This window comes from Macaca nemestrina, chromosome 12 (assembly GCF_043159975.1).
Source record: "Macaca nemestrina isolate mMacNem1 chromosome 12, mMacNem.hap1, whole genome shotgun sequence".
NCBI lineage: Eukaryota > Metazoa > Chordata > Mammalia > Primates > Cercopithecidae > Macaca > Macaca nemestrina.
This window is the reverse complement of record NC_092136.1, coordinates 2,226,057-2,248,081: the sequence shown is the minus strand read 5'-3', so window position 1 is coordinate 2,248,081 and position 22,025 is coordinate 2,226,057. Positions and strand designations below refer to the sequence as shown.

Here is a 22,025-nt window from a genome sequence, read left to right as displayed (position 1 = left end):
TTTCTGTGTTCTTTATTCTGTTCCATTGGTCTATGTGTCTGTTCTTGTACCAGTGCCATGCCTTGGCTGTTCAGGCTCTTTTTTGATTCCATATGAATTTTAAAATAGTTTTTTTCTAATTTTGTGAAGAATGTCAATGGTAGTTTAATGGCAATAGCATTGGATCCATAAATTGCTTTGGGCAGTGAGGCCATTTTCATGATATTGATTCTTCCTATCCATGAGCATGGAATGTTTTTCTATTTGTTTGTGTTATCTCTGATTTCTTTGAGCAGTGGTTTGTAGTTCTCCTTGAACTACATCCCTTGTTAGCTTTATTCCTAAGCATTTTATTCTTTTTGTGGCAATTGTGAATGAGAGTTCACGTGGCTTGCCGGTTGTTGGTGTATAGGAATGCTAGCGATTTTTGCACGTTGGTTTTGTATCCTGAGACTTTGCTGATGTTGCTTATCAGTTTAAGAAGCTTTTGGGCTGAGACGATGGGGTTTTCTAGATGTAGGATCATGTTATCTGTAAGCAAAGGTAGTTTGACTTCCTGTCTTCCTATTTGAATACTTTCTATTTCTTTCTCTTGTTTGATTGCCCTGGCCAGAACTTCCCACTACTATGTTAAATAGGAGTGGTAAGAGAGGACATCCTTGTCTTGTGCTGGTTTTCAAGCGGAATGCTTCCAGCTTTTGCCCATTCAGTATGATATTGGTTGTGGGTTTGTCATATATGGCTCTTATTATTTTGAGGTATGTTCCAAAAATATGGAATGCATCAAGAGTTTGCATGCCATCCTTGCACAGGGACCGTGCTAATCTTCTCTGTATGGTTTCAATTTTAGTGTATGTGCTGCTGAAGCGAGCACCAGTTTTCTTCTTAATTGGAACAAATCAGCACAGGCATTTGTACTGGCAAGCAGCTATTTGACCAGCAAACACCTGTTTTGTTGTTGTTTTTCAGTCTATCCCAACATGTAGAAAACCATAAAGGTGGTTTGCTCTTAACTGGGAGGGACGGCAGTGTGGACCCGCCTTGGCAATACATGAATGCCCTAGCTCTCAGTCATAATTTAGCCCATGTGGACCTTGACCATCTCCCCAGCCCACAGGACATTGGGCTGATGTGACCTGGAGGGGAGGAAGTTGTAGGTTGCTTTAATAAAAACCATGTGTGGCAGGGTGAGAAGGAAACCCTGTGAAAACAGAGACTCCTGCTTTCTCCTGAAGCTCTCTCTGGGGTCCAACAAAGCAGCCGGGCATGCCCACTCGGTGGTGGTGAAGGACCAGTCCTGCACCCTGACTCATCCGTGTGCAGCACTCTTTGGAGGAAACACAGCCTGCATTTGCATGTGTGCTTCCCCTGTGTCCAGGTACGCCAGCGGGTGGCCTGCTTTCCACAGGAGGCACAGCCAGTGATGATGCCCATGTGGTCCTGTTCCTGCGTGGGCTGAGCCACTCAGTTGTTGTGGCTCGGGGACCCAAGGGTCCTCTTGGGGTCTTGGCTGACCAAGGCACCCTCGGAGCCCGAGCCAAGCCATGGTGGAGGCCACAGTGCCCGTCGAGGGGAGCAGAGTTTGCCCTCTGTGGCCAGTACGTCTTCTCTCTTGGAGATACAGCACCTGGCGTCCCCTGGGCCTGGGTGGAGACTGACCCTGTCCAGGGACATCAGGTGTAGTCTGACTTGGGTGTTGTTTGTCTGCTGAGTCCTGCAGCTGGAACGACTGGGCATTGTCTACTGTCAAGTGCATTGGGTACTGAGCTCTAATAAGGTTCTTGGAACCTATGGCAGACAGCACTAAGGGAGCTGGTGCTGCCCTGAGGCAGACATGAAGTGCATTGGGTACTGAGCTCTAATAAGGTTCTTGGAACCTATGGCAGACAGCACTAAGGGAGCTGGTGCTGCCCTGAGGCAGACATGAAGTGCATTGGGTACTGAGCTCTAATAAGGTTCTTGGAACCTATGGCAGACAGGCAGCCTCTGCCCTAAGGGAGCTGGTGCTGCCCTGAGGCAGACATGGAGGGGAGGGGAGCCGCCGTGGCCCAGCCACAGGGACTCAGTTTACCAAGCTCTTCCAGACACCCCTGCACTGCAGCCGATGCCCGATCAAGGTCAGTAGTGTGCCGTCCCGCCCTGCAGAAGGGAACCACAGCTCATGGGAGACCGATCAGCTGTGGCCACCTGGCCATGGGCTGACTGCCTTGGCTGACTGCCTTTGGACACCTTCCTTCATGGAAGGGTCTGGCTTTTCCCAGGGATGAAGGCAGGACATTTAGTGCAGAGGGAGAACGGGATCATTTAGGAGCACAGCTGGGAGATGCCACTGCAAGACTGCAGTGAAGTCCTATAGGATATGGCCCTGGTCCTTGATGCTCCCCCACTGGCACTATTTCCACTTCATGGGGGGCCACACCCCCCTATGGAGGTTAGAAGGGCCCCAACATTTCTTCTCTCTTATTAGCTAAGCTACATTAGGGCCTCAGCCTAGGCTGGGCCAACTTGGTGTCCCACTCGGGACTTAGAACCTTGAACAAATTGTGCGAACATTCAGGGACATCTTCCAGCTGTGGTCTTAAATGATCCTGTTCCCCTCTCCTCGCTTACTGTTCTGTCTTCGTCCCTGGACTGTGTGACTATGAGATGATGGGAAAGATGATTCTTGATCTGGACCTACTCCCCTCCACTAGCACTGGTGCTTTCCTTCCCAGCCTACCGCCTGCTCCTGCATGCACTGCTGTTTCTAGCCAAGGCATTGCCTTTACAGCCGAAGGACAGGGTAGTGGGAAGACACCATGGGATTCACCAGGGTTCCATGTACCCTGTCCCTCCACAGGACCCGCCCCTGCAGGATGGTGATCTGGCTTCTCAGGACCACTCAGGATTACGTAGGAGCTCAGCTAGGAGATACCACCTCAAGACTGCAGCGAGGTCCTATAGCATATGGTCCTGGTCCCTCATGAATGGTGCCGTTCCCCCAAACCAGAATCCACAGGCTGGGGGCCTAGGGGTGAGAGTGAGGGCAGCACTTATGGTTAGAACATTCACAAAAGGTTTGCCTCTGGGCCCTGTTAGCCCTTACTCTTCTGGTTTGGACATTTGTTTTATTATTATTTATTTAGTGAGTTATGTATATATATGTACACACACACACGCACACACACACACATATATATATATTTTTTTAGGTGAAGTCTTGCTCTGTTACCCAGGCTGGAGTGCTGTGGCACAATCTCGGCTCACCACACCCTCCACCTCCTGGGTTCAAGTGATTCTCCTGCCTCAGCTTCCTGAGTAGCTGGGATTACAGGCCCCCACCACCATGCACAGCTAATTTTTGTGTACTTTATTTATTTATTTTTATTATTTATTTATTTATTTTTGAGATGGAGTTTTGCTCTTGTCCCCCAGGCCGGGGTTCAATGGCATGATCTCGGCTCACTGCAACCTCTGCCTCCCAGGTTCAAGTGATTCTCCTGCCTCAGCCTGCTGAGTAGCTGGGATTACAGGCACTCGCCACCATGCCTGGCTAATTTTTTTGTATTTTTAGTAGAGATGGGTTGCACTATGTTGGCCAGGCTGGTTTCAAACTCCTGACCGCAAGAGATCCGCCTGCCTCGGCCTCCCAAAATGCTAGGATTACAGGCGTGAGCCACTGCCCCTGGCCTATTTGTCTATATTTTGGACAGGGTCTCACTCTGTCACTCAGGCTGGAGTGCAGTGCTGTGATCATGGCTCACTGCAGCCTGGACCTCCTGGGCTCAAGAGATCCTCCCACCTCAGCCCCCTGAGTAGCTGGGACCACCGGTGTGTGCCACCATGCCTGGCTAATATTTCCTTTTTGTTGTTGTAGAAACAAGCCCAGGCTGGTCTCAAACTCCTGGCTTCAAGCATCTCCTGCCTCGGCCTCCCAAAGTGTTGGCATGACAGGTGTGAGCCCACCGTGCCTGGCCTGGTTTGGAGATTTTAGTAACTAACAGAGGAGTGCTTTGGTCAGAGAATAAGTCATGGAATGATGGAGCTGAAAACTGCGGATGCCATGTGGGTTAAGGGGCCCTTGGGAACAGCTAGGGTGGTCCTTACAAGAGGAAGCAGAGACGTTACTACTGAACATGGGCAGGCTTAGGTGGCCCCCAGGTCTTCCCCCATTCTCCCAAATCGAGGGATGAAATCGGTGGACAATCACAGCAACAAGGTTCAGGACTCAGACCCTGCAGGAATGGAGAACTGGGCTGCCTGGATGAGAAAACACGGGTGTGAAGTATGTGAGCCATGAACACACCCCACGGTTTCATGACCAGCTGCAGATGTGAGACATCTGGAGCTTCTGGCAAAGTTTCTGCTTTCGTTGTGCTGTGTCTAAACTTCACCAGAACGGAACTCACCTTTCTCCCACCCTTTTCTTTCCACGGTGACTGTGTATTGGACGTGTCGTTGGTGCTTCCCTTCACATTAAATCCATAGGTTGTAGAACAGCGACGTGCTGAGGACGGAAGCGGCGGGAACGCCCAACACCAGAGACCCTGGGCTGTCACCAGATGTGGAACCCAGGAGACCTTTGGTGTCCTCCTTTGGAGGCCAGGCTGTGCGCTTTCGGCGGTGGGGGCGCTGCGTGTCCGGCGGAGGAGGCCAGGCCGGTGTGGGTTCGGCGGTGGGGGCGCTGAGTGTCCGGCGGGGGCCAGGCCCGTGCGTTTTCGGCGGTGGGGGCGCTGCGTGTCAGGTGGAAGTGTTCTCATTTTCGGAAGTAAGAGTATCACTGGAAAGACAGGGTGGACTGTAGCTGGCCTGTGTCACTCTGGCTGTTCATCACAGGACTGCTCTTATTTGGGGGAATCCCTCTTGGCTGGTGTTGGTGGGAGATGGGGCCACACGCCCTCTATGGAAGTTAGAAGGGCCTTGACATTCCTTCTCTTTTGTCAGCTTCATTAGGGTCTTGGCCTAGGCTGGGCCAACCAACTTGGCTGGCATTCCACTCAGGACTTAGAATTTTGAGCAGATTGTGCACACATTTAGGGACCATTAGAGCTAATTCGTCATTGACGTGGTCTGAACGTCCAGTAAGAGTAGGTGTGGCAGGCAGAATATCTAAAATGTTCCCCGATCCCCACTAAATGTCCTGCCTTAATCCCTGGACCATGTGGCTGTGAGATGACGGGAAAGCTGATAAGATTTCTCTTTCAAGAATTCTGGCCTGGCGCGGTGGCTCAAGCCTGTAATCCCCGCACTTTGGGAGGCCGAGACGGGCAGATCACGAGGTCAGGAGATCGAGACCATCCTGGCTAACATGGTGAAACGCCGTCTCTACTAAAACGTACGAAAACTAGCCGGGCGAGGTGGCGGACGCCTGTAGTCCCAGCTACTGGGGGAGGCGGAGCTTGCAGTGAGCTGAGATCAGTCCACCGCACTCCAGCCTGGGGACAGGGTGAGACTCCATCTCAAAAAAAAAAAAAAAAAAAAAAAAAAAATTCTGACATAAGCTACAACGCGGATGGACCTTATGGACATAACAGTAAGTGAAATAAGCCAGACACAAAAGGACAAATCCTGTGTGACCCCACACAAATGAGGTCCCTGGAGCAGCTGAACCATCGAGACAAAAAGTGGATAGTGGGTGCCAGGGACCAGGGCAGAGAATGGGAACTGATGTTTACTGGGGACAGAGGTTCATCTTGAGAAGATGGAAAGTTCTGGAGATAGATGGTGGTGATGGTTGCGCAACGATGTGAATGTATGTAATGCCACAAACCATACACTTAAAAATGGTTAAGATGGTAAATTTTATGTGATGTATATTTGACTACAATTTGCTGAATGCACCATTGCTGGTTTGAAGGTGGAGGGGCTGCGGGAGCAGGGACAAGGACGTGGGAACCTCAGTCCTACAGCCATGAGGAGCTGACTTGTCAACAGCCTGAATGGTCCTGGAGGCACACGCTTCCCTGGAGCCTCCAGATGAGAGTGCAGCCCACCAAGGCCTGACGTCAGCCCGAGAGACCCCTCGCAGGGCACCCGCTGAGCACACCCGGACTTCTGCCCTGGAGAGCTGAGAGATCATAAATGGTCACTGCTTGCAGTCCTTACGTCTGTGCTGCTGCTTACACAGCATAGAAAACCATTGCAGCTTGTGTCTGGGTGGAGCCCTCCAGGGCGTGGACCGCCGGTGTCTGCAAGTCAGCCCTGGGCTGCTGCCTCCAGCGTGGCTTCCTTTGTGCTTGCACCCGGCCCGTTCCCATGGAGGGATTTGGTGAGCTACCCCTACCCTTGCGTCTGTTCCCAATGGAGGCTGGCTCTCTGGCTGGGCCTTCACTCACTCCCCTCCTCACAGCTCGGACCCTCCCCTCAGGGATCCCATGAGGGCTGACAGCAGGGGCATCTTCACCTCTGTGGGCAGGCAGGTGGTGGGAGAGGGGCCCAGGCGCAGCATCATTGTCCTGCAGCCACCGAAGACTACCCGAGTATCTTCTTGGATCAATAGCATCTGCTTCGGAGCGGAGACAATGTGCGGGTCCACCCTGGGAGCGTCTGAAGGCGCTGGGCTCCTGGGGCTGGCGGCCACATGCTCTGAGGAGCAAGGGGATCATGAGGCTGTGGTGGAATGTTCTACAGGGGACCTGTGAAGCTACTGTGGAATGTTCTAGAGGGGATCATGGGGCTGTGGTGGAATGTTCTACAGGGGACCTGTGAGGCTACTGTGGAATGTTCTAGAGGGAATCATGGGGCTGTTGCAGAATGTTCTAGAGGGATTATGGAGCTGCTGTGGAATGTTCTAGGGGGACTGTGAGGCTGTTGTAGAATGCAGAGGACCCAGGGATGGGGGCTTGGATGGCCAAGAGCAAGTGGGTGGGTTAATGGGCATGGCAGGCAGAGACAGGCCAGCTCCATGGGGGCAGGAAGAGCTGCCTGGCTTCGGGTTGGACCCTCCCTGCCCCCTAAGCATGAGGAGCTCCGGGGTATTCAAGCACAGAGATCCTGGCCTGGGGCTGTAATCTGGGGGCCCAGAAGCATCCATCTCCAGGTCTTGGCAAGGCCTGGTACAAGCAAAGGGGGGTCCCCATGTGGGCTATGGGGTGCAGTGCATCAGGTCTGGAAACTCTTCAGGTCTCCCACCCCACCCTGGCACTCAGTCACCCCCAAAGCGTTTCCTCTACGGCATCAGCCTGCGGCTTGGTCCGGGGCTCCCTCCCGGTGGCTGTCTCGAGCGGAGCTGGAGGACCTTCCAGAGAGGGTGGGGGCAGCAGGGGGCCCTACCGTGGGGCCAGGGTGTATTGGCCCTTGCGGTCCAAGCTGCAGCCAGAGCGGATGGCAAACCACAGGAATGAGCTGAGGAGCAAGGCGGACACCTGGGAGGGAGACACCCGAGGCTGCCCCACTGCTCCAGGCTGGGGGTGCCCCTCCCCAGAAAGCATCAGGACTCTGCAGTGGGAGGGGGCGGCCCAGCTGCAGGAGGCAAACACTGTCACAGCGGACCAGCTCCTCGAGGTTGGCAGCCAGTGAGGCCCAGGACCAGAGAACCTGTCCCGGGTCACCATTCCATCTGAGTCAGGCGCTGGGCAGGCTGAGGGGCAGGAGGTAGGAAGGGGCGGTGAGGGAGGCGAGGGGGTACCGTGAAGGCCAGGCTGATGCTGGTCAGGCTGGAGGCGACCTGCTGGTGTATCCTCAGGAAGCTCCGGATGCCCTGAAGGCAGTCCTACGAGAGGGCAGCAGGCATGGCACCCGCCCTGACCGGCCCTCCCTGCCTGGACAAGCGGCTTCTGTGGGGCCATGGAGCTGCAGCACCCACCTAGGCCAATGCCAGGGCAGCAGGGAGGTGGGTGTAGCACATTCCTGGGAAGCCCCCAGGGCTCTAGGGAAAGGCAGCACAAGCAGGTGAAGCCCAATGGGACAGGGCTGGCCCCTGTGGGCACCTGGGCACTGCCCTGGGCCCAGCAGGTGCTGTCTCCCAGCTGTCCTGAGTGTCCATCTTGGGCCACACATTGGCTCCCCTAGGTCGGGCCACTTCTAATTCACTCTGGGTTCCCAGCATCCAGCCCAGGGCCGGGTACAGCGCCTTGGTGACCAGAGGACGATGACTAACAGGGAGGGCGGGAAGCCAGCTGGTGGAGGGATGCGAGGGGAGTCCCCGCACTGTCCCAGGGTCCTGGTTCCATCCCGGGCTTCCAGTGCCACCCCAGGGCATGGCACGAGAGGCATCTTTCCAGAAAAGGGAGGTGACAGGCCTGTCTCTGAACCCTGGAGATGGTGGCAACTGGGGCAGGCTGTGGAGGCCTCTGTAGGGTGTCAGGGCTCACCCTCCTGCCCCCCACAGGCAGGTCTGCCTCCCTCCTGCCCATGCCTGCCCATCTGGGTGGCTCCGTGCCCGCCACCTGTGCTGGCTTTTCCGGCTCCCCAGGAGGCTTTGCAGTCAGGCCCATGGCCCTGCCATCCCCAGGGTGCTCAAGGCAGGCCCTCGCTCCTGTTTTTCAGTCGGGGAACCTCGGACCTCTCCTTGGGTGGCACAGGGATCCTGACTGTCAGCCCTATCCCTGATGCTGCTGGTGCCTCCCCAGCAGTGTCCCCAGCACCGGCCCTTCTGCCCTCAGAGCCTGGGCTGTGGCTCCACCCCTTGCCAGGCCTCCAGCCATTTGCTCTCGTCCCCTCTGTTCTTGGAGGGTGGCCAGGTGCCTCCCACTGTGAGATAGGGTGGGTTTGTTTCCAGGACAGTAGGGGAGAGGAGCAGGGAGGGGGCAGGGTGGGCTGGGGGAGGGCTGCTGGGCACCGGGAGAAAGAGCGGAGGGCCCAGGTTGTCCCAGGGCTCTGGGAGGAAAGCCGCCTTGGCCTCGGGCCCCGCTCTGTTGTTGCTGAAGCCCTGGCCACACCCTAGCCTACGCTGACCCTCTGGCCTCGCTTCTCCTCCTCTGAGTGCCCTTCCACTCCTTCTGATGCCCCCCAGGACGCCTGCACCCTTCCCCCTAGATAGAGCCCACCATGCTGGTCCTGCAGCCCTTGGCACGGAGCCCTCATGGGTGCACTCCAAGAGGCTTCTGTGGACTCAGCTGGCCTTGGGAAGCCCCGAAACTGGAACTGACTTGAAGGAGTGAACGGCGCATCAGGCCTGCGTCCAGCTGGGCAAAGGGGCCTGTGTCTATGTCTTGAGCCTAGCCCGGCCGCCTGACAGGCTTGGTGTACCGTGAACCCTAACTAGCCTCCGATCACACCAGAACCTTCCCTGAGCCCTTCAGCGGGCAGGTCCCAAGGGTCTAGGGAGACCAAGGCGGGGGGTGGTGGGAGGATGGCTCTGGGTCTCGGGGTTGGGCCCCAGGGTGTCCAGCCCCTGAGGGTCTTGCCTGGCCAGCCTCCAGGTCCCCCCCTCACCTCTCTTGCCGCCTCCTGTCCCTGACATAGGTCAGCCTCTGTGCTCCCCAGACGGCTGAAAGGAGACCTCTTCCCACAGCACAGAAACTACAAGAACAGAAGGGAGGGAGTGGTGATGGGCTTCCGAGACCCCAGGAGGCGGGCAGCACATATGGGGAAACTGAGGCACCACAAGGCTCCAGGTGGGGTTCCCTGCAGGCCAGGGCTGGGGCTCCGGGTATTGCAGCTGCCTCTGCTGGGGGCTCCAGCCATTGTGCAGCCGGGGCCTGGTGAGGGGAGCTTTCTCAAGTTGCGCTGCCTGCGCGCTGGGGAGGGAACTCCTGCTGGAGCCAGGCAGCTTCCCCGCCCTGCTCACGGGCCGTGTGTGCTTTTTTTTTAAGTAGAGACAAGGTCTCCCTATGTTGCTCAGGCTGGTCTCGAACTCCTGGGCTCAAGCAATTCAGCTGCCTCAACCTCCTCCCAAAGTGCTAGGATTACAGGCGTGAGCCACTATGTTTGGCCCCGTATTTGCTTTAATGCTCTTGAAATCCTCCAGTGTTTCTGAATAAGGGGCCCTGCCCTCCCATTTTGCACTGGGCCTCGAGAATCTGGTAGGCGGCCCTGTCCCGGGCAGACAGAGGATGGGGGCTTTGTGCCGCCAGCCCTGAGGGGCAGCTCTGGCCTATGTCCTGGAACCCCTTAGTGCCTGGCCAGACCTCACACTGGCCACCCTGTGCCTGTTCTCTGAACTGCAGTCCAAACAGAGGCTGACCGCCCTGCCACCCAGCCGTCCCCACGCTCACCGTGTCCTGGATGGCCGCCAGCTCCTGCCGCCCGACGTGGGACGTGCCTTTCATCGCCTGCTCATATACCAGGTCGTAGGTGTCCAGCATGGCATCCTCCACCTACACCGAGAGACCACGGGGAGGTCCTGGCCCTGGTGAGAGATCCAGGGACACAGCCCCCTCCCCACAACATCCCAAAGGCTGGTGGGCCCTTAGTGGAGTGAAGTCCCAGCACCGCCCTCCTCGCAGCAGGTGGATCTCCCCAAGGGGTAGCCTGGATCCCTGGGCAGCCAGTCACAGTGCTTCCCAACATCAACAGTGGGGCCTCCACACAATGGCCGTCAGTGTGGCCCTCCTGCCCCCAGAGGGTCCTGCAGGGTAAATCGAGGCCACGCTCTGCATCTGCCTCTCCTGTGGTCTTACAAGGTCAGCTCAGGGAAGTTTCCATCACGCTACTGTTGACCTGGAAATGGGGGATGGAGCTGGGCCTGGTGGAAAAGGCTTGAGAGACCCTGTGCCAGGACCTCAGCTCCCACAAAGCTGGGGGATTCTAGGTCTTTCCCCAGAATCACCCAGCTGCCTTCCAGAACCCCGGGCAGCTGGGCTCTGGGTAAGGCTTTTGACCAGAGAAGCCTTGGGCACCTGGAGTCAGATCTGGGTGGACGAGGCCACTGTGGGGCAGGGGGTGGAGAAGGTGGAAGGTGACGGGGCCTGGCTGGATGTGCCGTCTGCACTCCACACCCTAATACCACCTGGACCTCATGTCTCCACCCTCCTAAGCAAGATGCTGTCCCCTGCCAAGTTACCCCTTCAAAGACAAACTGGAATCTCGCCTCCTACGGGAAGGCTTCTGTGACTGCTCCAGGAGTCACTGGTCTCCTGGCTCAGGGCGAGGCCCTCTTTGAGGTCCCTACCCTCTGATGTCTCCTTCCTGCCTCAGAGGCCCTCAGTTCTCCCCCAAATGCCATGCTGACAGTCAGGACACATGGAGGGGTGCTCAGCAGTTGCCCTAAAGGGCTGGGGGAGAATGGAAGCCCCAGGCCTGCTCTGGCCGCTCACACCTGCCCTCCAGAAAGGAAGGGTGGCTTCCCGCGGTCCTCATTGCACTGGGGCCCAGCCCCCGTAGCAGCTCTGACAGCGGCCAACTGGGTGGGCAGTGGGCAGTGGAGGCTCTCGGTCAGCCCTGCCCTAGCCTGGAGGCCCCAACAGGAGTCAGATGGACTTTCCAGGCCAAACTTGGCTCCTGACCCTAATGCATCCCTCCCACTGATGGCTAATAAAAGTCAGACCACTCTCCATGAGTCATCCCCAACTCAGCCAGCCTTGTCCTCCCCGCAGTGCCCTGGGGGGCAGGTGCCAAGCTGGCCACACCATTGTTGGCCTGGGCGGGGGCCTTGTTCAGCCTCAGCGTCTGTGAGTGTGAAATGGGGGTGGAGTCTGGCCTGGCCATTGTGTCCTCGTGGGTGGAGGTCCTGGTGAGGACCGGAGGCCTGGTGGAGTGGGCCTGGGGTTGGCTCAGACCTACCCTCCTGCTTCCCTCCCAACTCCAGTGACTGTCCTCATTGTCAGGCGCCTGCCATGGCCCAGGGAGGACACGGGTGCCTCTGAGGCTCTGAGCTAGGTGTCCTTATTACTGCAGCAGGGGCGAGAGTGACAACGCCTGCTAGTGGCTGAGGGGCTTGCTCTGCCCGGCTTTTCCCGCTCTTCCCGCTCTGCCCGCTCTGCCTGTTATGCCTGCTCTGCCTGCTCTACCTGCTCTGCCCGGCTCTGCCTGCTCTACCTGCTCTGCCCGGCTCTGCCTGCTCTGCCTGGCTCTGTCTGCTCTCCCTGCTCTGCCTGCTCTCCCTGCTCTCCCTGCTCCACCTGGCTCTGCCTGCTCTGCCTGGCTCTGCCTGGCTCTGCCTGGCTCTGCCAAGCAGCTCTCCCCACGACTGAGGAAGCAGAGCTCAGCAAGGTAGGCCTCCTGCCCCAAAGCCTGGCTCTAGAGGGCCCTGGAGGCCAGGCCGGCCACTCCCCACGGGGCCTGGGCTCCTAGGTGATGCTTCACCAACTGTCTCCATCCCAGGCTCTGGGGGCTCTGAAGGACCCTGGGGCCTGTGTTTCTCAGGACACCTGGGGGCAGGTGCGCCCTGAAGGGTACCAATGCACTGAGCTCCATCTTCCGGTGCCCCGGGGGGTGCTTCAGGACAAAGACCTGGAGCAGCAGGGCCAGCGCAGAATTCCCGGTTGCTGGACCCACCCGACCTGCTGTGTGTTTCTCCAACCCCTGCCCAGACTGAGGCCTGAAGTCCAGGGGTCCCTGCTGGGGCTTCCCCCCACGACCAGATCGTCCCTGGTGTCTGCCTGGGCTCAGCGGCCCTGACTCCATCCCGTGTCTGCTGAAAGTGCTCAGGAAGGTACAGACAGGTCCTGGCGGCGGGTGGGGACCAGGAGCTGCAGGAGACCTGTGGACCCGCCCCACAGGTCCAGAGCCGGCTCTGGCCTGAGCCCACTCGGTGGCTGGAGGATCCAGGGAGGGAAGTGGCTCCAGGGTGGGGCCAGACTGCGAGGATGAGGCTGCACCCCACACTGCTGTACTTAATTCGAGCATGAATTATTCCCGATGCAGACTCGTCCGGGGACAGGGGGAAGGTTGCAGCAAAGTGACTCTCAGGCCTGGAGGAGAACGTAATTAATAGCCCTCAAGCTCCACATTCATCCCTGAAGCCTGGTCCATGCCTCCTGCCCGCATGAGCGTCCCAGGGAAGTGGCAGCCAGGACTTCCTGGGGCAAGGATTGGGGAAGGGGAGGGGCACCCTACTACTCTCAGTGCTGGGCCAGGGTCTGTGGCCTCGGGGCACTGCCAAGGGCATGTGGCGGGTCCCTTCCCTCCTGCAACCTCTGCCTTTCCATCCGCAGGGCTGCCACATGAGTCACGCTGACCCTGTGTTCAGGACACCTCAGGGGCCCTGTGGGGAGGTACAGGGGGAAAGGATGAACGGGCCGGGCTGGGATCTGGACCCCCGGCTCTCACTTCAACATTTCTGGTGCCAACAGCTTGGGCCCTTTGGTCTTTGCCGCTGTCTGTGCTGCCAGCAGGACCTTGTTGGACAGGGATCCCGAGGTTGAAGCCCGTTAGGCTCTGGTGGGCCCTGAGGGCAAAGGGCAGGAGGTGGGATGTGCAACCACCCCTCCTGCTCAGGCCCTGGCCCCTGGCACCACAGCTACCCCATCCACACCCAGCACAGCTCCGAGTGAGTTCCATGTCCTAGAGGACCAGCCTGGGCAACGGGGCACGGCGGGGGCACGCAGGTAAGGAGGAAGAGTCTTTGCACACACCCAGCCATTCCTACCCATGCAGCCCCTGGGTCTCGGTGCTCCCTTCACAGAAAAGGAAACTGAGGCCCAGGAAGGTTAAGTAGCTTGCCCAAGGGCGCCCCAAGGACACTGACTTCATATTCAGAGCTCCTTCGCCCAGGCCACCTCTGTGGCCACCAGGCCTGACACGGATGATGTCGGAAGTCAAGACCCACTGGGAGGGGCCGATGGGGCCCAGAGGCCCAGGAGGAAGTCCCAGTGCCTTGCCTGGGGTCAGGCAAGGCCCTGAGAACTGACCCCTGAAGGCCAGCTGGGCGCACGGGCCAGACAAAGATGGTGTGTGTGGGGGATGCTACTTGGGGCCGGGACAGGCCATAGGCAAGCCCGGCTGGGGCATCTATCTTTTTGCATCCCCTTCCCTTCCTGGAGAGCAGGCCCCAGCTGTGTTCTGTCCTGTAGCCCTTGCATGGCCCCCTCTCCTCCAGAATTGTGCTTCCAGGGTCAGAGCCATAAACACACAGAAGCATGGGGCATGGGCTGCAGCTGCCCCAGATGAGCCCGGGCACCCTGGCAGCTGTCTTGACCTCGGCCACCTCCACTGTGACCCAGACCTCAAACGAGCCTAGACCACCCCACAATGGACAGGAAACGTGAGGCCAATACACGGACCTGGCCCAGCTCATCACCCTGGTAAGACTACTGTGCCAATCCTCAAAGCCACAGCCCTCTTTAGGGGGCTCAGTCCCTCTGGGATCCTTCTGGGCCTGAGAAAATGATGTTTCTCCCACCTGGTTCAGGTGGTTCATCCCAAATGATGCCAGAGGTGGGCAGACTCTTTGGGGCCAAGAGCCTTTGTGGTAAGCCTGAAGCCCCCTCCAGCCCTGGCACTGCCAGGGTAACTTTGAGCTCCCCCCATCCATGGAGGGCCTGAGTCCCCCCATCTGCAAACCACGGTGGGGGCCACCACACTCAGGCTGCCAGCACGGCTCAAGAACTGGCACAAAAGGCGCCCTGCAGAGCTCAGCCAGAGGACCTGCCTGCCACCAGCCTCAGCATTTATCATGGCCAAGCTTGTGTTTGGGGGCCCTGGGCAACCAGGCACTTGAATACACAAGGCCACTAGGACTCCAGCTAGGGCTCCAAGAAATCACCTCTTGTGACTTGCCAGGCTCTCCTGCCCCACTCGATGACCCTGCCTGCAGCTGTCCCTGGCACTACCCGGCTGCCCTGGGGGCTCTCACCAGGTCTGGGCTCTCAAGGGGAAGGTGGGGCTGGCTCTGTTACCGAGCTCTCATTCTCTGCTGGGCCAGGGAGGCCTCCTTCCTCTCCAAGCTGCTGGCCTTTCCACAGGGACGCCCTTGGCCCCTGCTCAGGGTCAGCTAGACCAGCCCGTCCTCCAGGCAGGTCAGCATCCAGGATGGAAGGATGGGTGGCGTCCTGTGGAGCGGGTGGAGGCTGCGACACCCCAGCCCGTGGGTCTCCAGGCACTGTCCCCCCACCAGGCCTCCATCAGGAGCGGGGGCCCTCAGGTCTCATGTTCTGGAACACTCTGCTCCTTCCAGTCAACCCCTAAGGCCAAGCCAGTGACTTTCCTCCTTCTTCCTCCTCATTCCCTCCCCCAAACCTGAGGGGCATCAGCTCAGGAGGGGGTGGGCTGAGGGGCTTCAAGAAAATGAGGCTGGGGCGAAGGCCTGGGTACAGCATAGGTCCCTCCCCACCAGGGAGCTGCTGGCCCTCACTCACCTCCAGCGCTTGGCCTCCCTGGAGCCTCAGACAGGGGAAACCCAGGCTGCGGCCTCCCCCACCCCACCCGGTCAGTGCAAGCCTGGAAGCTGGGGCTGCCCCTCCCCGGACTGCTCCCCCGTACCCAGGTGCCCACTGGCTTGCTGGGGGACTCTCTGCTGCAGGGTGGCGGCAGCTGGTGCTCACCTGGGTGGGGCTGTGGAGTCTCCAGAACACCAGCTGCACCTGTGCGCAGAACGCCAGCGAGAAGCACAGGAAGCCCTGGGGGCAGAGCGGGCCGGTCACTGTGGGGGGCGGTCACTGTGGGGGGGCTGGACACTGAGGGGGGCGGTCACTGTGTGGAGGAGGCCAGTCACTAAGAAGGGGTTGGTCATTGTTGGGGGGGGCTGGTCACAGTGGGGGGGCTGGTCACTTTTGGGGCACCAGTCACTGTTGGGGGGGCCTGTCACTGCAGGGGTGGCGGTCACTGAGGGGGGACCAATCACTGTTGGGGGCAGTCACTGAGGAGGGGCCAGTCACTATGGGGGGCTGGTCACTGTGGGGGGCTGGTCACTGTTGGGGGGGCCTGTCACTGCGGGGAGGCCTGTCACTTTGGGGGGCCTGTCACTGTGGAGGGGCCTGTCACTCTGGGGGGCCAGTCACTGCTGGGGGGGGGCCTGTCACTGTGGGGGGCCGGTCACTGCAGTGGCCTGGCCAATCACTGAGGGGCCTGGTAGGGTCTGGCAGGCCTGGGCAGGGCAGTGCCCTCAGGCTGTGCCCCCAGCGGGATGCTTGGTTGAGGCATGGATCTGAGCCCCGCTCCCCACTGCCTGGGAGGGAGACTTGGCCTGGGGAGAGCATGGGCGCTGGGTCCGTGGGTTCCATAGCACCTTCCCATCCCCTTCCTGGGCGCTTTTTGGGAATTCGTCCCTTGTTCTCCCATTTTGGCCCCCAGGGACCTGTTGATGGCAGCACCGCACCCCTGCCCGGGAAGGGCAGGGCGCCCCTGAGAAGATGGAGACCTCTGCCCACTGGGGCTGCTTCTTGAGGGGCATGGACCTGGACAGGGCCGGGCAGAGCCTGCCCTGAGCCTGAGCCTCTCCAGGGCCGGTGCTGTAGGCTCTTCTGTTTTGCCTTCTTTTCTGAAACAAGCCACCAGCTAGCCCAGCGCTGGTGAGGTTTGGGACAGATATGGCGCCTGCTCAGGATGCTGTGGCCTCTCTCTTTGCAGGTGAGCCCACCTCCCTCACCTCCCTTTCTCTCCATACTCTGCCTGGGTCCCCATGGCCTGGCCAACCACTGTCTCCTCTCTCTCACTGGTGCCAGTGCCCCTAGTTGTGGAGTGGGGCGTTCTCCGGCGGAAACGTCTGCTCACCAGCCCCCGGCATTGCCCATTGTTCTTTTGGCCGGGGCTTCCAGGCTTTTGAGAGCCCCTTTGCAGAAGCTGGGGAACACGAGAGACCCCCCCTGAGAGCAGACAGATGCCCCCGACACGGTTTTATGGAGGGCGGCAGAGGTCACCTAGGCTAAGAACCCTGGGGATGTCCTCCCACTCAGGGTCTGGGCGACCACCTTTGCCTTCGTGCTGGTGCCCTGAGCCTGGGGATGTCCCCCAACTCGGGGTCTGGGCAGCTGCCTTTGCCTTCATGCTGGTGCCCTGAGGACCCGGAGTACCTGATGGTGAGTCTAGCCACCGACCAGGCAGCTCCCCCAGGAGTCCTGAGGCCCTGGTGAAATGCCAGCCCCCGCAGGCAGCACTGTGCCCAGCTGGGTGGTCCACAGGCTGAGGCAGGTTGGGTCTGGGCCCTTCTAACCCTGGGCCCCATTCAGGGTGACACCAGGAGCATGGGTGTCCGTGGAATAGACAGAGACCCACACATGCTGGCAGGCGGGCAGCAACAATGCCGGCATGCCAGGGGAAGCTGGTCAAGAGGGGCGTGGAAAGAGCTGGGGAGCCCTGCTGGCCCCCAAACACAGGCGAGAGCATGGGGCCTCCAGCCCTGCAGGGACGGGGCGCTGGCGGCTCCCCATGACCCTCCTGCCTTCCCTGGAGGCTGCAAGGCCTGATGGGCGATGGCCTGGGAGCTGCCTCCTCCTCCTCTCTTTACTCCTCCTCCTCTTCCTCTTCCTCTGCTCCTTCCACCCTCCTCCTCTTTCTTCTCTTCACCTTTCCTCTTTTCTCTTTCTTCTTCCTTCCCCCTCCTCCATCTCCTCATCCCTTGTCCTCCCTCCTCCTCCCTCTTCTTCCCTTCTCCCCCTCCCTCCTTCTTCTCCCCCTCCATCCCCCTCCTCCCCCTCCCTCTCCCTCCCCCCCTTCTCCTCTTCCCTCCTTTTCCTCCCCTTCCCTCTCCCTCTTTCTCCCTCCTTCTCCTCTTCCCTCCTCCTTCTTTGTCCTCCTCCTCCTCCTTCTTGCTGGCTGAAGGCCACCGTCCCCATCTGGAAGCTATCACTCAGTGCTGCCTCCCAGGCTTGAGGCGCTGAGCCAGCTCAGGAGACCAGCATTTTCCAGAAACCTTTTCATTCCTCAGGAGAAACAGCATCCACAGTCTCTCTCTCTCTCTCTCTCCCCCCACCAACCCCCTGTGCAGAGAGGATCTTGGGCGGTGGATGGGCCCATGCAGACCTCCTCAAGGCCTTCACCATCAGAGGCTGCTGGGTGGTCAGGTCTGCCCTGGCCATTTTCTTTCTCCTCATTCTAGATGGAAATAAATACATACATAAGCGAATTGAATGTGCTTCCTTGGGCAGCGCTGCCAGCTCTGCTCTCTCAGCCCAGCAAGCTCTTTCATTTCCTGTGCGAGAGGCCCGCTAGGGGAGAGGCCGGAGGGGTGGGGGCAGGCAGGAAAGGGCCTTGTGGGGAGCATCCAGGCACCCAGCCCATTGGAAAAAATCTTTCCACTCCCTGCTCCCTATCCCTAGCCCCTTGACCTGTGCTCATGCATGCAGACACACACACAGATGTGCCAGATGCAACACGCAGACACCACACCCATATGGCAACAGGGGCAGTTGAAGACCGGTAACAGATACTTGCACACACGCACACGCAGAGGCACCTGCACACACACTCATGCACATGCACACACACACTCATGCACACACATGCACACACGTATATTTGCACACACATGCACATAAGTTCACCTTCATGCACACACATGCATGCAGCTCAACTGGGTAGATCTCCCAGCTCCCTGCTGTGGCCATGCTGAGCTCACCATCCAGGCCGGGTCTAAGTACACTGGGGCTTGAGGGGTGCGCTGGAGCCCACCCAGCTCGGACTGGAGTGTCCTCAGGACCCCAGCCCAGTGCAGGCATCCAGCTGGGGGCCTCCCAGGCTGCTCTACAAGCCTGAACCGCATATCAAGTCACCCTGGCCTTGAGGCTGGCTGGGGACACAGAACCCTAGCCCAGGTGCTCGCTGACCGCCTTGGCCACAGATCAGGGTGCTAGGCTGGTTTGTCCATGGGGGCAAGGTGGGGTGGGAAAGGCTGGTGACCGGGACAGGACCCCCGTGGCCCAGCTGGCTTCTGTATATGTGGCCTCAGGCCCAGCACCATGGCGCCCCCTGGTGGATGGTGCTGCAGCCCCAGTGCCGGTTCTTTCTGGGCCTCCAGCTCAGACCTGGACCCCTTGGCCTGGCCCTGTTGCCAGCCTTTCCTTCCATCCAGGTGTCCCTTTGCAGGCCACACACCCTCTTGAGGGGCAGACTACTTGCCTTGTCATCTCCCCCTTGGGGCCTCCCACCTGGCCCTGAAGCCAGATAGCATAGGCTGGGGTTGTCCCTGCCCACGCTCCTGTGCCCCAGAGCAGGAATCCTGGCTAGTGCTGGAGCTGCTGGGTCCTTCTCTGCTCCCCATGGGCCCACCCAGGGCTGGTTGGCCCCGCAGCAGCTCCAGGAGGTGACTCTATTCCTATCCTTGGAGACATTTATAAACCAGGGTCATTAAACAAGCATTTGCTGAACTTGAAGGCTGAGCTGAGAACCCTGCCAGCCCTGGGGACCCAGGAGGCTGTGCCCTCAGGGACTTCCAGAGTGGTCCAGCTTCACAGGCCAGACAGGAGAGCAAAGCCCCCAGCACAAGCTCCTCACGGCTGGAATGGGGAGACAGGAGGCTAGAAGGACAGGTGGGACCCCAGGGCGCCAGGGAGGAGCTGCCTTAGCTGTGGTGAGAGAGAAGGGCTGTGGGCCTGGCAGGGGCAGGACAGGCGTGGGGAGGCTGCCACCAGGTGGGGTCTGCGATGACCTTCGAGGGCTGGCAAGGACCAAGACAGAAGCCCATGGGGAGGAGTAGGAATGGGGTGACAAGGGGCCACTGCTATGGGGTGGAGTGGAGGGGCCTATGGGGCCTCGGGGCTGGGGAGACACCCCCAGCAGCTCAGGAGAACCCAGGCTGGAGAGCTCAAGAGGCATTTCCCTTGCCCGGCCCGGCCTCCTCCGAACAGGAAATGGGATGCTCCCAGTGCCCTCCCAGAGCTTGCTGGGCAATCGAATCAGACCCTCCCAGGGACTTTGGAAACAGCTCCCATTGTGCGGAGCACCATCTCTCTCTTTCAGGGCTCCTATAGGAACCCTTGCTGGGCGTGTGGATGACAAGGTGAGGTAGGGCCTGGTGGAGGAGACTTGGCTACCCAGGTAGGGGGTCTCGACTGGTCAGCATCCCTGGGACCTCTGTTTCTGCCTAGTCACTCAGGTGTGGGGGTGGCGCACAGGCCTGCTAGCTCTTCACTCCTTCCTGATTCTTTTCTGGGGACATGGGCATCTGGGAACACAATGAACTCACCCCCGCCATGAGGCCCTGGGCCTCCCTCACGGTGCCCGCAGCGCTCAGCACGGCTCCCAGGGTCAGGAGGCCCACCAGGCTCAACCCCGCAGAGAAGGCTGGTTGGGAGGAGAGAGGAGGAGGGTTGGGGTGCCCAGGACAGGTCCTGAGTGCACACAGCCTGGGTCTGAAATCTAACTTCGGAGTCAGGGGCTGTGCGGGACTTCTGGGGGGCTCTGAGTGGGCGCCGTCTCTCCACCAGACAGGGCCCTGAGGGAAGGAGGAGGGAGGCGGGACTCGTTCAGCCTGGGGGACCGCCCCTCCTTCCCTCTTTTCCTCCCAGCCCTCCCTGCCTGTGGGGCTATCTTAGAAGCCACATGCTCCCCGCCATGCCCTAGTGACAAGTGGCCGGACTGGAGCTGTCATCTTATCAGTCCAGACCTGGACCTGGGCCCCAGGCGTCCTCCTCCAGGGAGGCCCTGGTCCTAAGACCTGGGGAAAAGCAGTGGGTTCTAAGGCAGCATTTTCCCCATATCTGCCCCCCTCCTGGGCCCCCTAAGCTCCTGCCTGAGAGTCCCCTGCAGGTCTGGTTCCAGCATCCCCTCATTAAAGGGGCCTTCCTCAGCCTTACCCCCAAGTGGCCCCAGCAGACCCTGGCTCTCGCTCCCGCTCTCTGAATGTTGGATAAGTCGCTGCTGAGTCTCTGCAGGGAGGTGTCTGGCTAGAGCAGCCCCACCCCTGCCCACCCATGTCCCAGGTCCTGAGTGGAACATCAGCCATGTGGAGCCCTCATGGACCTGCTGAGCCCGGCCCCAGGCCACTCCCAGGTGGCGCCTGCCTGGGATTCAGCCCTGACTGCACAGAGCCAGGTCCTGACCCTGCCCAACATATACCCACACTGTGCCCACGCTCCTGTGGGGCACAAGAGTCAGGCAGGAACACCGGCTATCACCCAGACCCGAGGCTCTGTCCAGGGGAGCTAGGACTCCAGGGCAGCCCCTCCCTGCCCCTGACCACCTCTGGCTCCTGCCCAGGGCCTGGCACCACTCCGCCAGTGAGACGTCCAGCTGGGCTCAGCTCCTACCAGCCGCCCTTGCACCCAAAGCCCCTCCCGATGCAGCCAGGCCTGGACCTCGCTTACCCCATTGGTGCACAGCCTGGTACGGGTTCTTCTCCAGGGACGCTCGGCGAATGACAGCAAAGTGGGCCCCGAAGTAGGTGAAAGTCACCATGGTGGCCACAGAGAGGCCCAGCAGCTGTGGATAGGACAGACTCAGAGTGTGGGACACGGGACTGCCGCAGGATGGGGCAGCTTGGCTCCAGGGGACAGGGCTGGGGCTCTCTCCAGCTTCCTGGTCCCGTGACAGACAGGCTCAGCTGCAGGGATTCCCAGTGTTTCTGTGGAGTGGTCTCAGGGGGCCTTCACTGCAGACGCCCAGCACACTCACAGGCACTCACACACGGTAGACGCATACACACACAGCCCAGCTTCCCCAGACACCCAGGACCTCTGATCATGCTGTCTACGGAGTGGGATGAGCCCCACCCCTGTGCCAGCACCCTCCTGGGCAGGAAGCGGGGACGATCCCTGGAGCCCGGTAACCAGTGCTCCTCCACCCCAGCTCGCCCCAGGCCTCGGCCCCACTCAGGCCTCCTCCGGGCTCTGTGCTGCCTGCCCCTCAGGAGGAGAGACGGGGCTGCCCATGGCGGTCACTGCCTGTGACTGTCTGCCACCAGGAGCCCCAGACACATGTCTACGAGGGCAGGACAGGGACAGTAGGGCTGGTGTGTGTGTGAGAGGAGGGGTAATCCCCATGCTGAGGCCCTGCCACCCCTCACCCCTTCTCACCCCCACCCACCACCCACTCCTGCCCAACCTGCCTGTTACCAAGATAAAGAAGCAGGTGACCAGCATCTGGCATTTGGCAACCCTGACTCGACTCCAAGGCCCCATGACGGCTCCTCTCCTCTCTTCTCTTCTTCTCCCCTCCCCTCCCTTCCCCTCCCTGTGGTTTCCAGCTGGGCAGGGGCCTCAGACCGCAGCTCCCTGCCCAAGAGGTAGGTTGCATCCGCCTCTTTGTCTGTCTGTCAACATCGCCCTAGGACCGAGCTGCTGGGTGCCCCGGAAGAAGGGCAGGCAGGAAGG

At 59.6% G+C, this 22,025-nt stretch overlaps 1 protein-coding gene, 1 long non-coding RNA gene and 1 other non-coding gene across 10 annotated transcripts; 1 reads left to right on the top strand and 2 right to left on the bottom strand.

Moving 5' to 3' along the window:
- Nucleotides 1-746: 746 nt before the first annotated feature.
- Nucleotides 747-853, bottom strand: LOC112424589 (U6 spliceosomal RNA). The gene has a single exon (XR_003015379.1). It is a non-coding gene; the product is annotated as a U6 spliceosomal RNA (small nuclear RNA).
- Nucleotides 854-3,349: 2,496 nt separating this feature from the next.
- On the bottom strand, nucleotides 3,350-21,982 carry LOC105469779 (tetraspanin 32). Of its 7 annotated transcripts, none has more exons than XM_011721300.2 (10): nucleotides 21,761-21,849; nucleotides 21,021-21,135; nucleotides 19,901-19,998; nucleotides 15,324-15,398; nucleotides 10,116-10,217; nucleotides 9,334-9,420; nucleotides 7,586-7,669; nucleotides 7,231-7,322; nucleotides 6,362-6,543; nucleotides 3,356-4,738 (listed from the first exon to the last, which is right to left on the bottom strand). In XM_011721300.2, the coding sequence occupies exons 2-10, from the start codon at nucleotides 21,109-21,111 to the stop codon at nucleotides 4,086-4,088; spliced, it is 1,464 nt and encodes a 487-aa protein (XP_011719602.2). In that variant the 5' UTR covers nucleotides 21,112-21,135; nucleotides 21,761-21,849; the 3' UTR covers nucleotides 3,356-4,085. The 7 variants fall into 7 exon arrangements, with proteins under 7 accessions (XP_011719603.2, XP_070930174.1, XP_011719602.2 ...); XM_071074071.1 differs by having other exon boundaries at nucleotides 3,360-4,738; nucleotides 21,768-21,976; XM_011721303.2 differs by lacking the exon at nucleotides 3,356-4,738 and adding an exon at nucleotides 5,743-6,025 and having other exon boundaries at nucleotides 21,768-21,981.
- LOC112424576 (uncharacterized) lies at nucleotides 11,664-17,830 on the top strand. Of its 2 annotated transcripts, XR_011610411.1 has the most exons (5): nucleotides 11,664-12,493; nucleotides 12,706-14,084; nucleotides 16,072-16,347; nucleotides 16,674-16,796; nucleotides 17,705-17,764. It is a non-coding gene; the product is annotated as an uncharacterized lncRNA (long non-coding RNA). The 2 variants fall into 2 exon arrangements; XR_011610410.1 differs by lacking the exon at nucleotides 16,674-16,796 and having other exon boundaries at nucleotides 17,705-17,830.
- Nucleotides 21,983-22,025: the final 43 nt, after the last annotated feature.

Excerpts from the sequence above, each read along its gene's own strand:
- LOC105469779 (XM_071074071.1), bottom strand. The coding sequence starts at position 21,833 with ATGGGGCCTTGGAGTCGAGTCAGGGTTGCCAAATGCCAGATGCTGGTC. Across the intron at positions 15,399-19,900 it reads CCCAGGGCCTCATGGCGGGG|GGCTTCCTGTGCTTCTCGCT; the intron begins GTGAGTTCATTG and ends CTCTGCCCCCAG. Across the intron at positions 9,421-10,115 it reads TGGCGGCCATCCAGGACACG|TTTCTGTGCTGTGGGAAGAG; the intron begins GTGAGCGTGGGG and ends CTGTTCTTGTAG.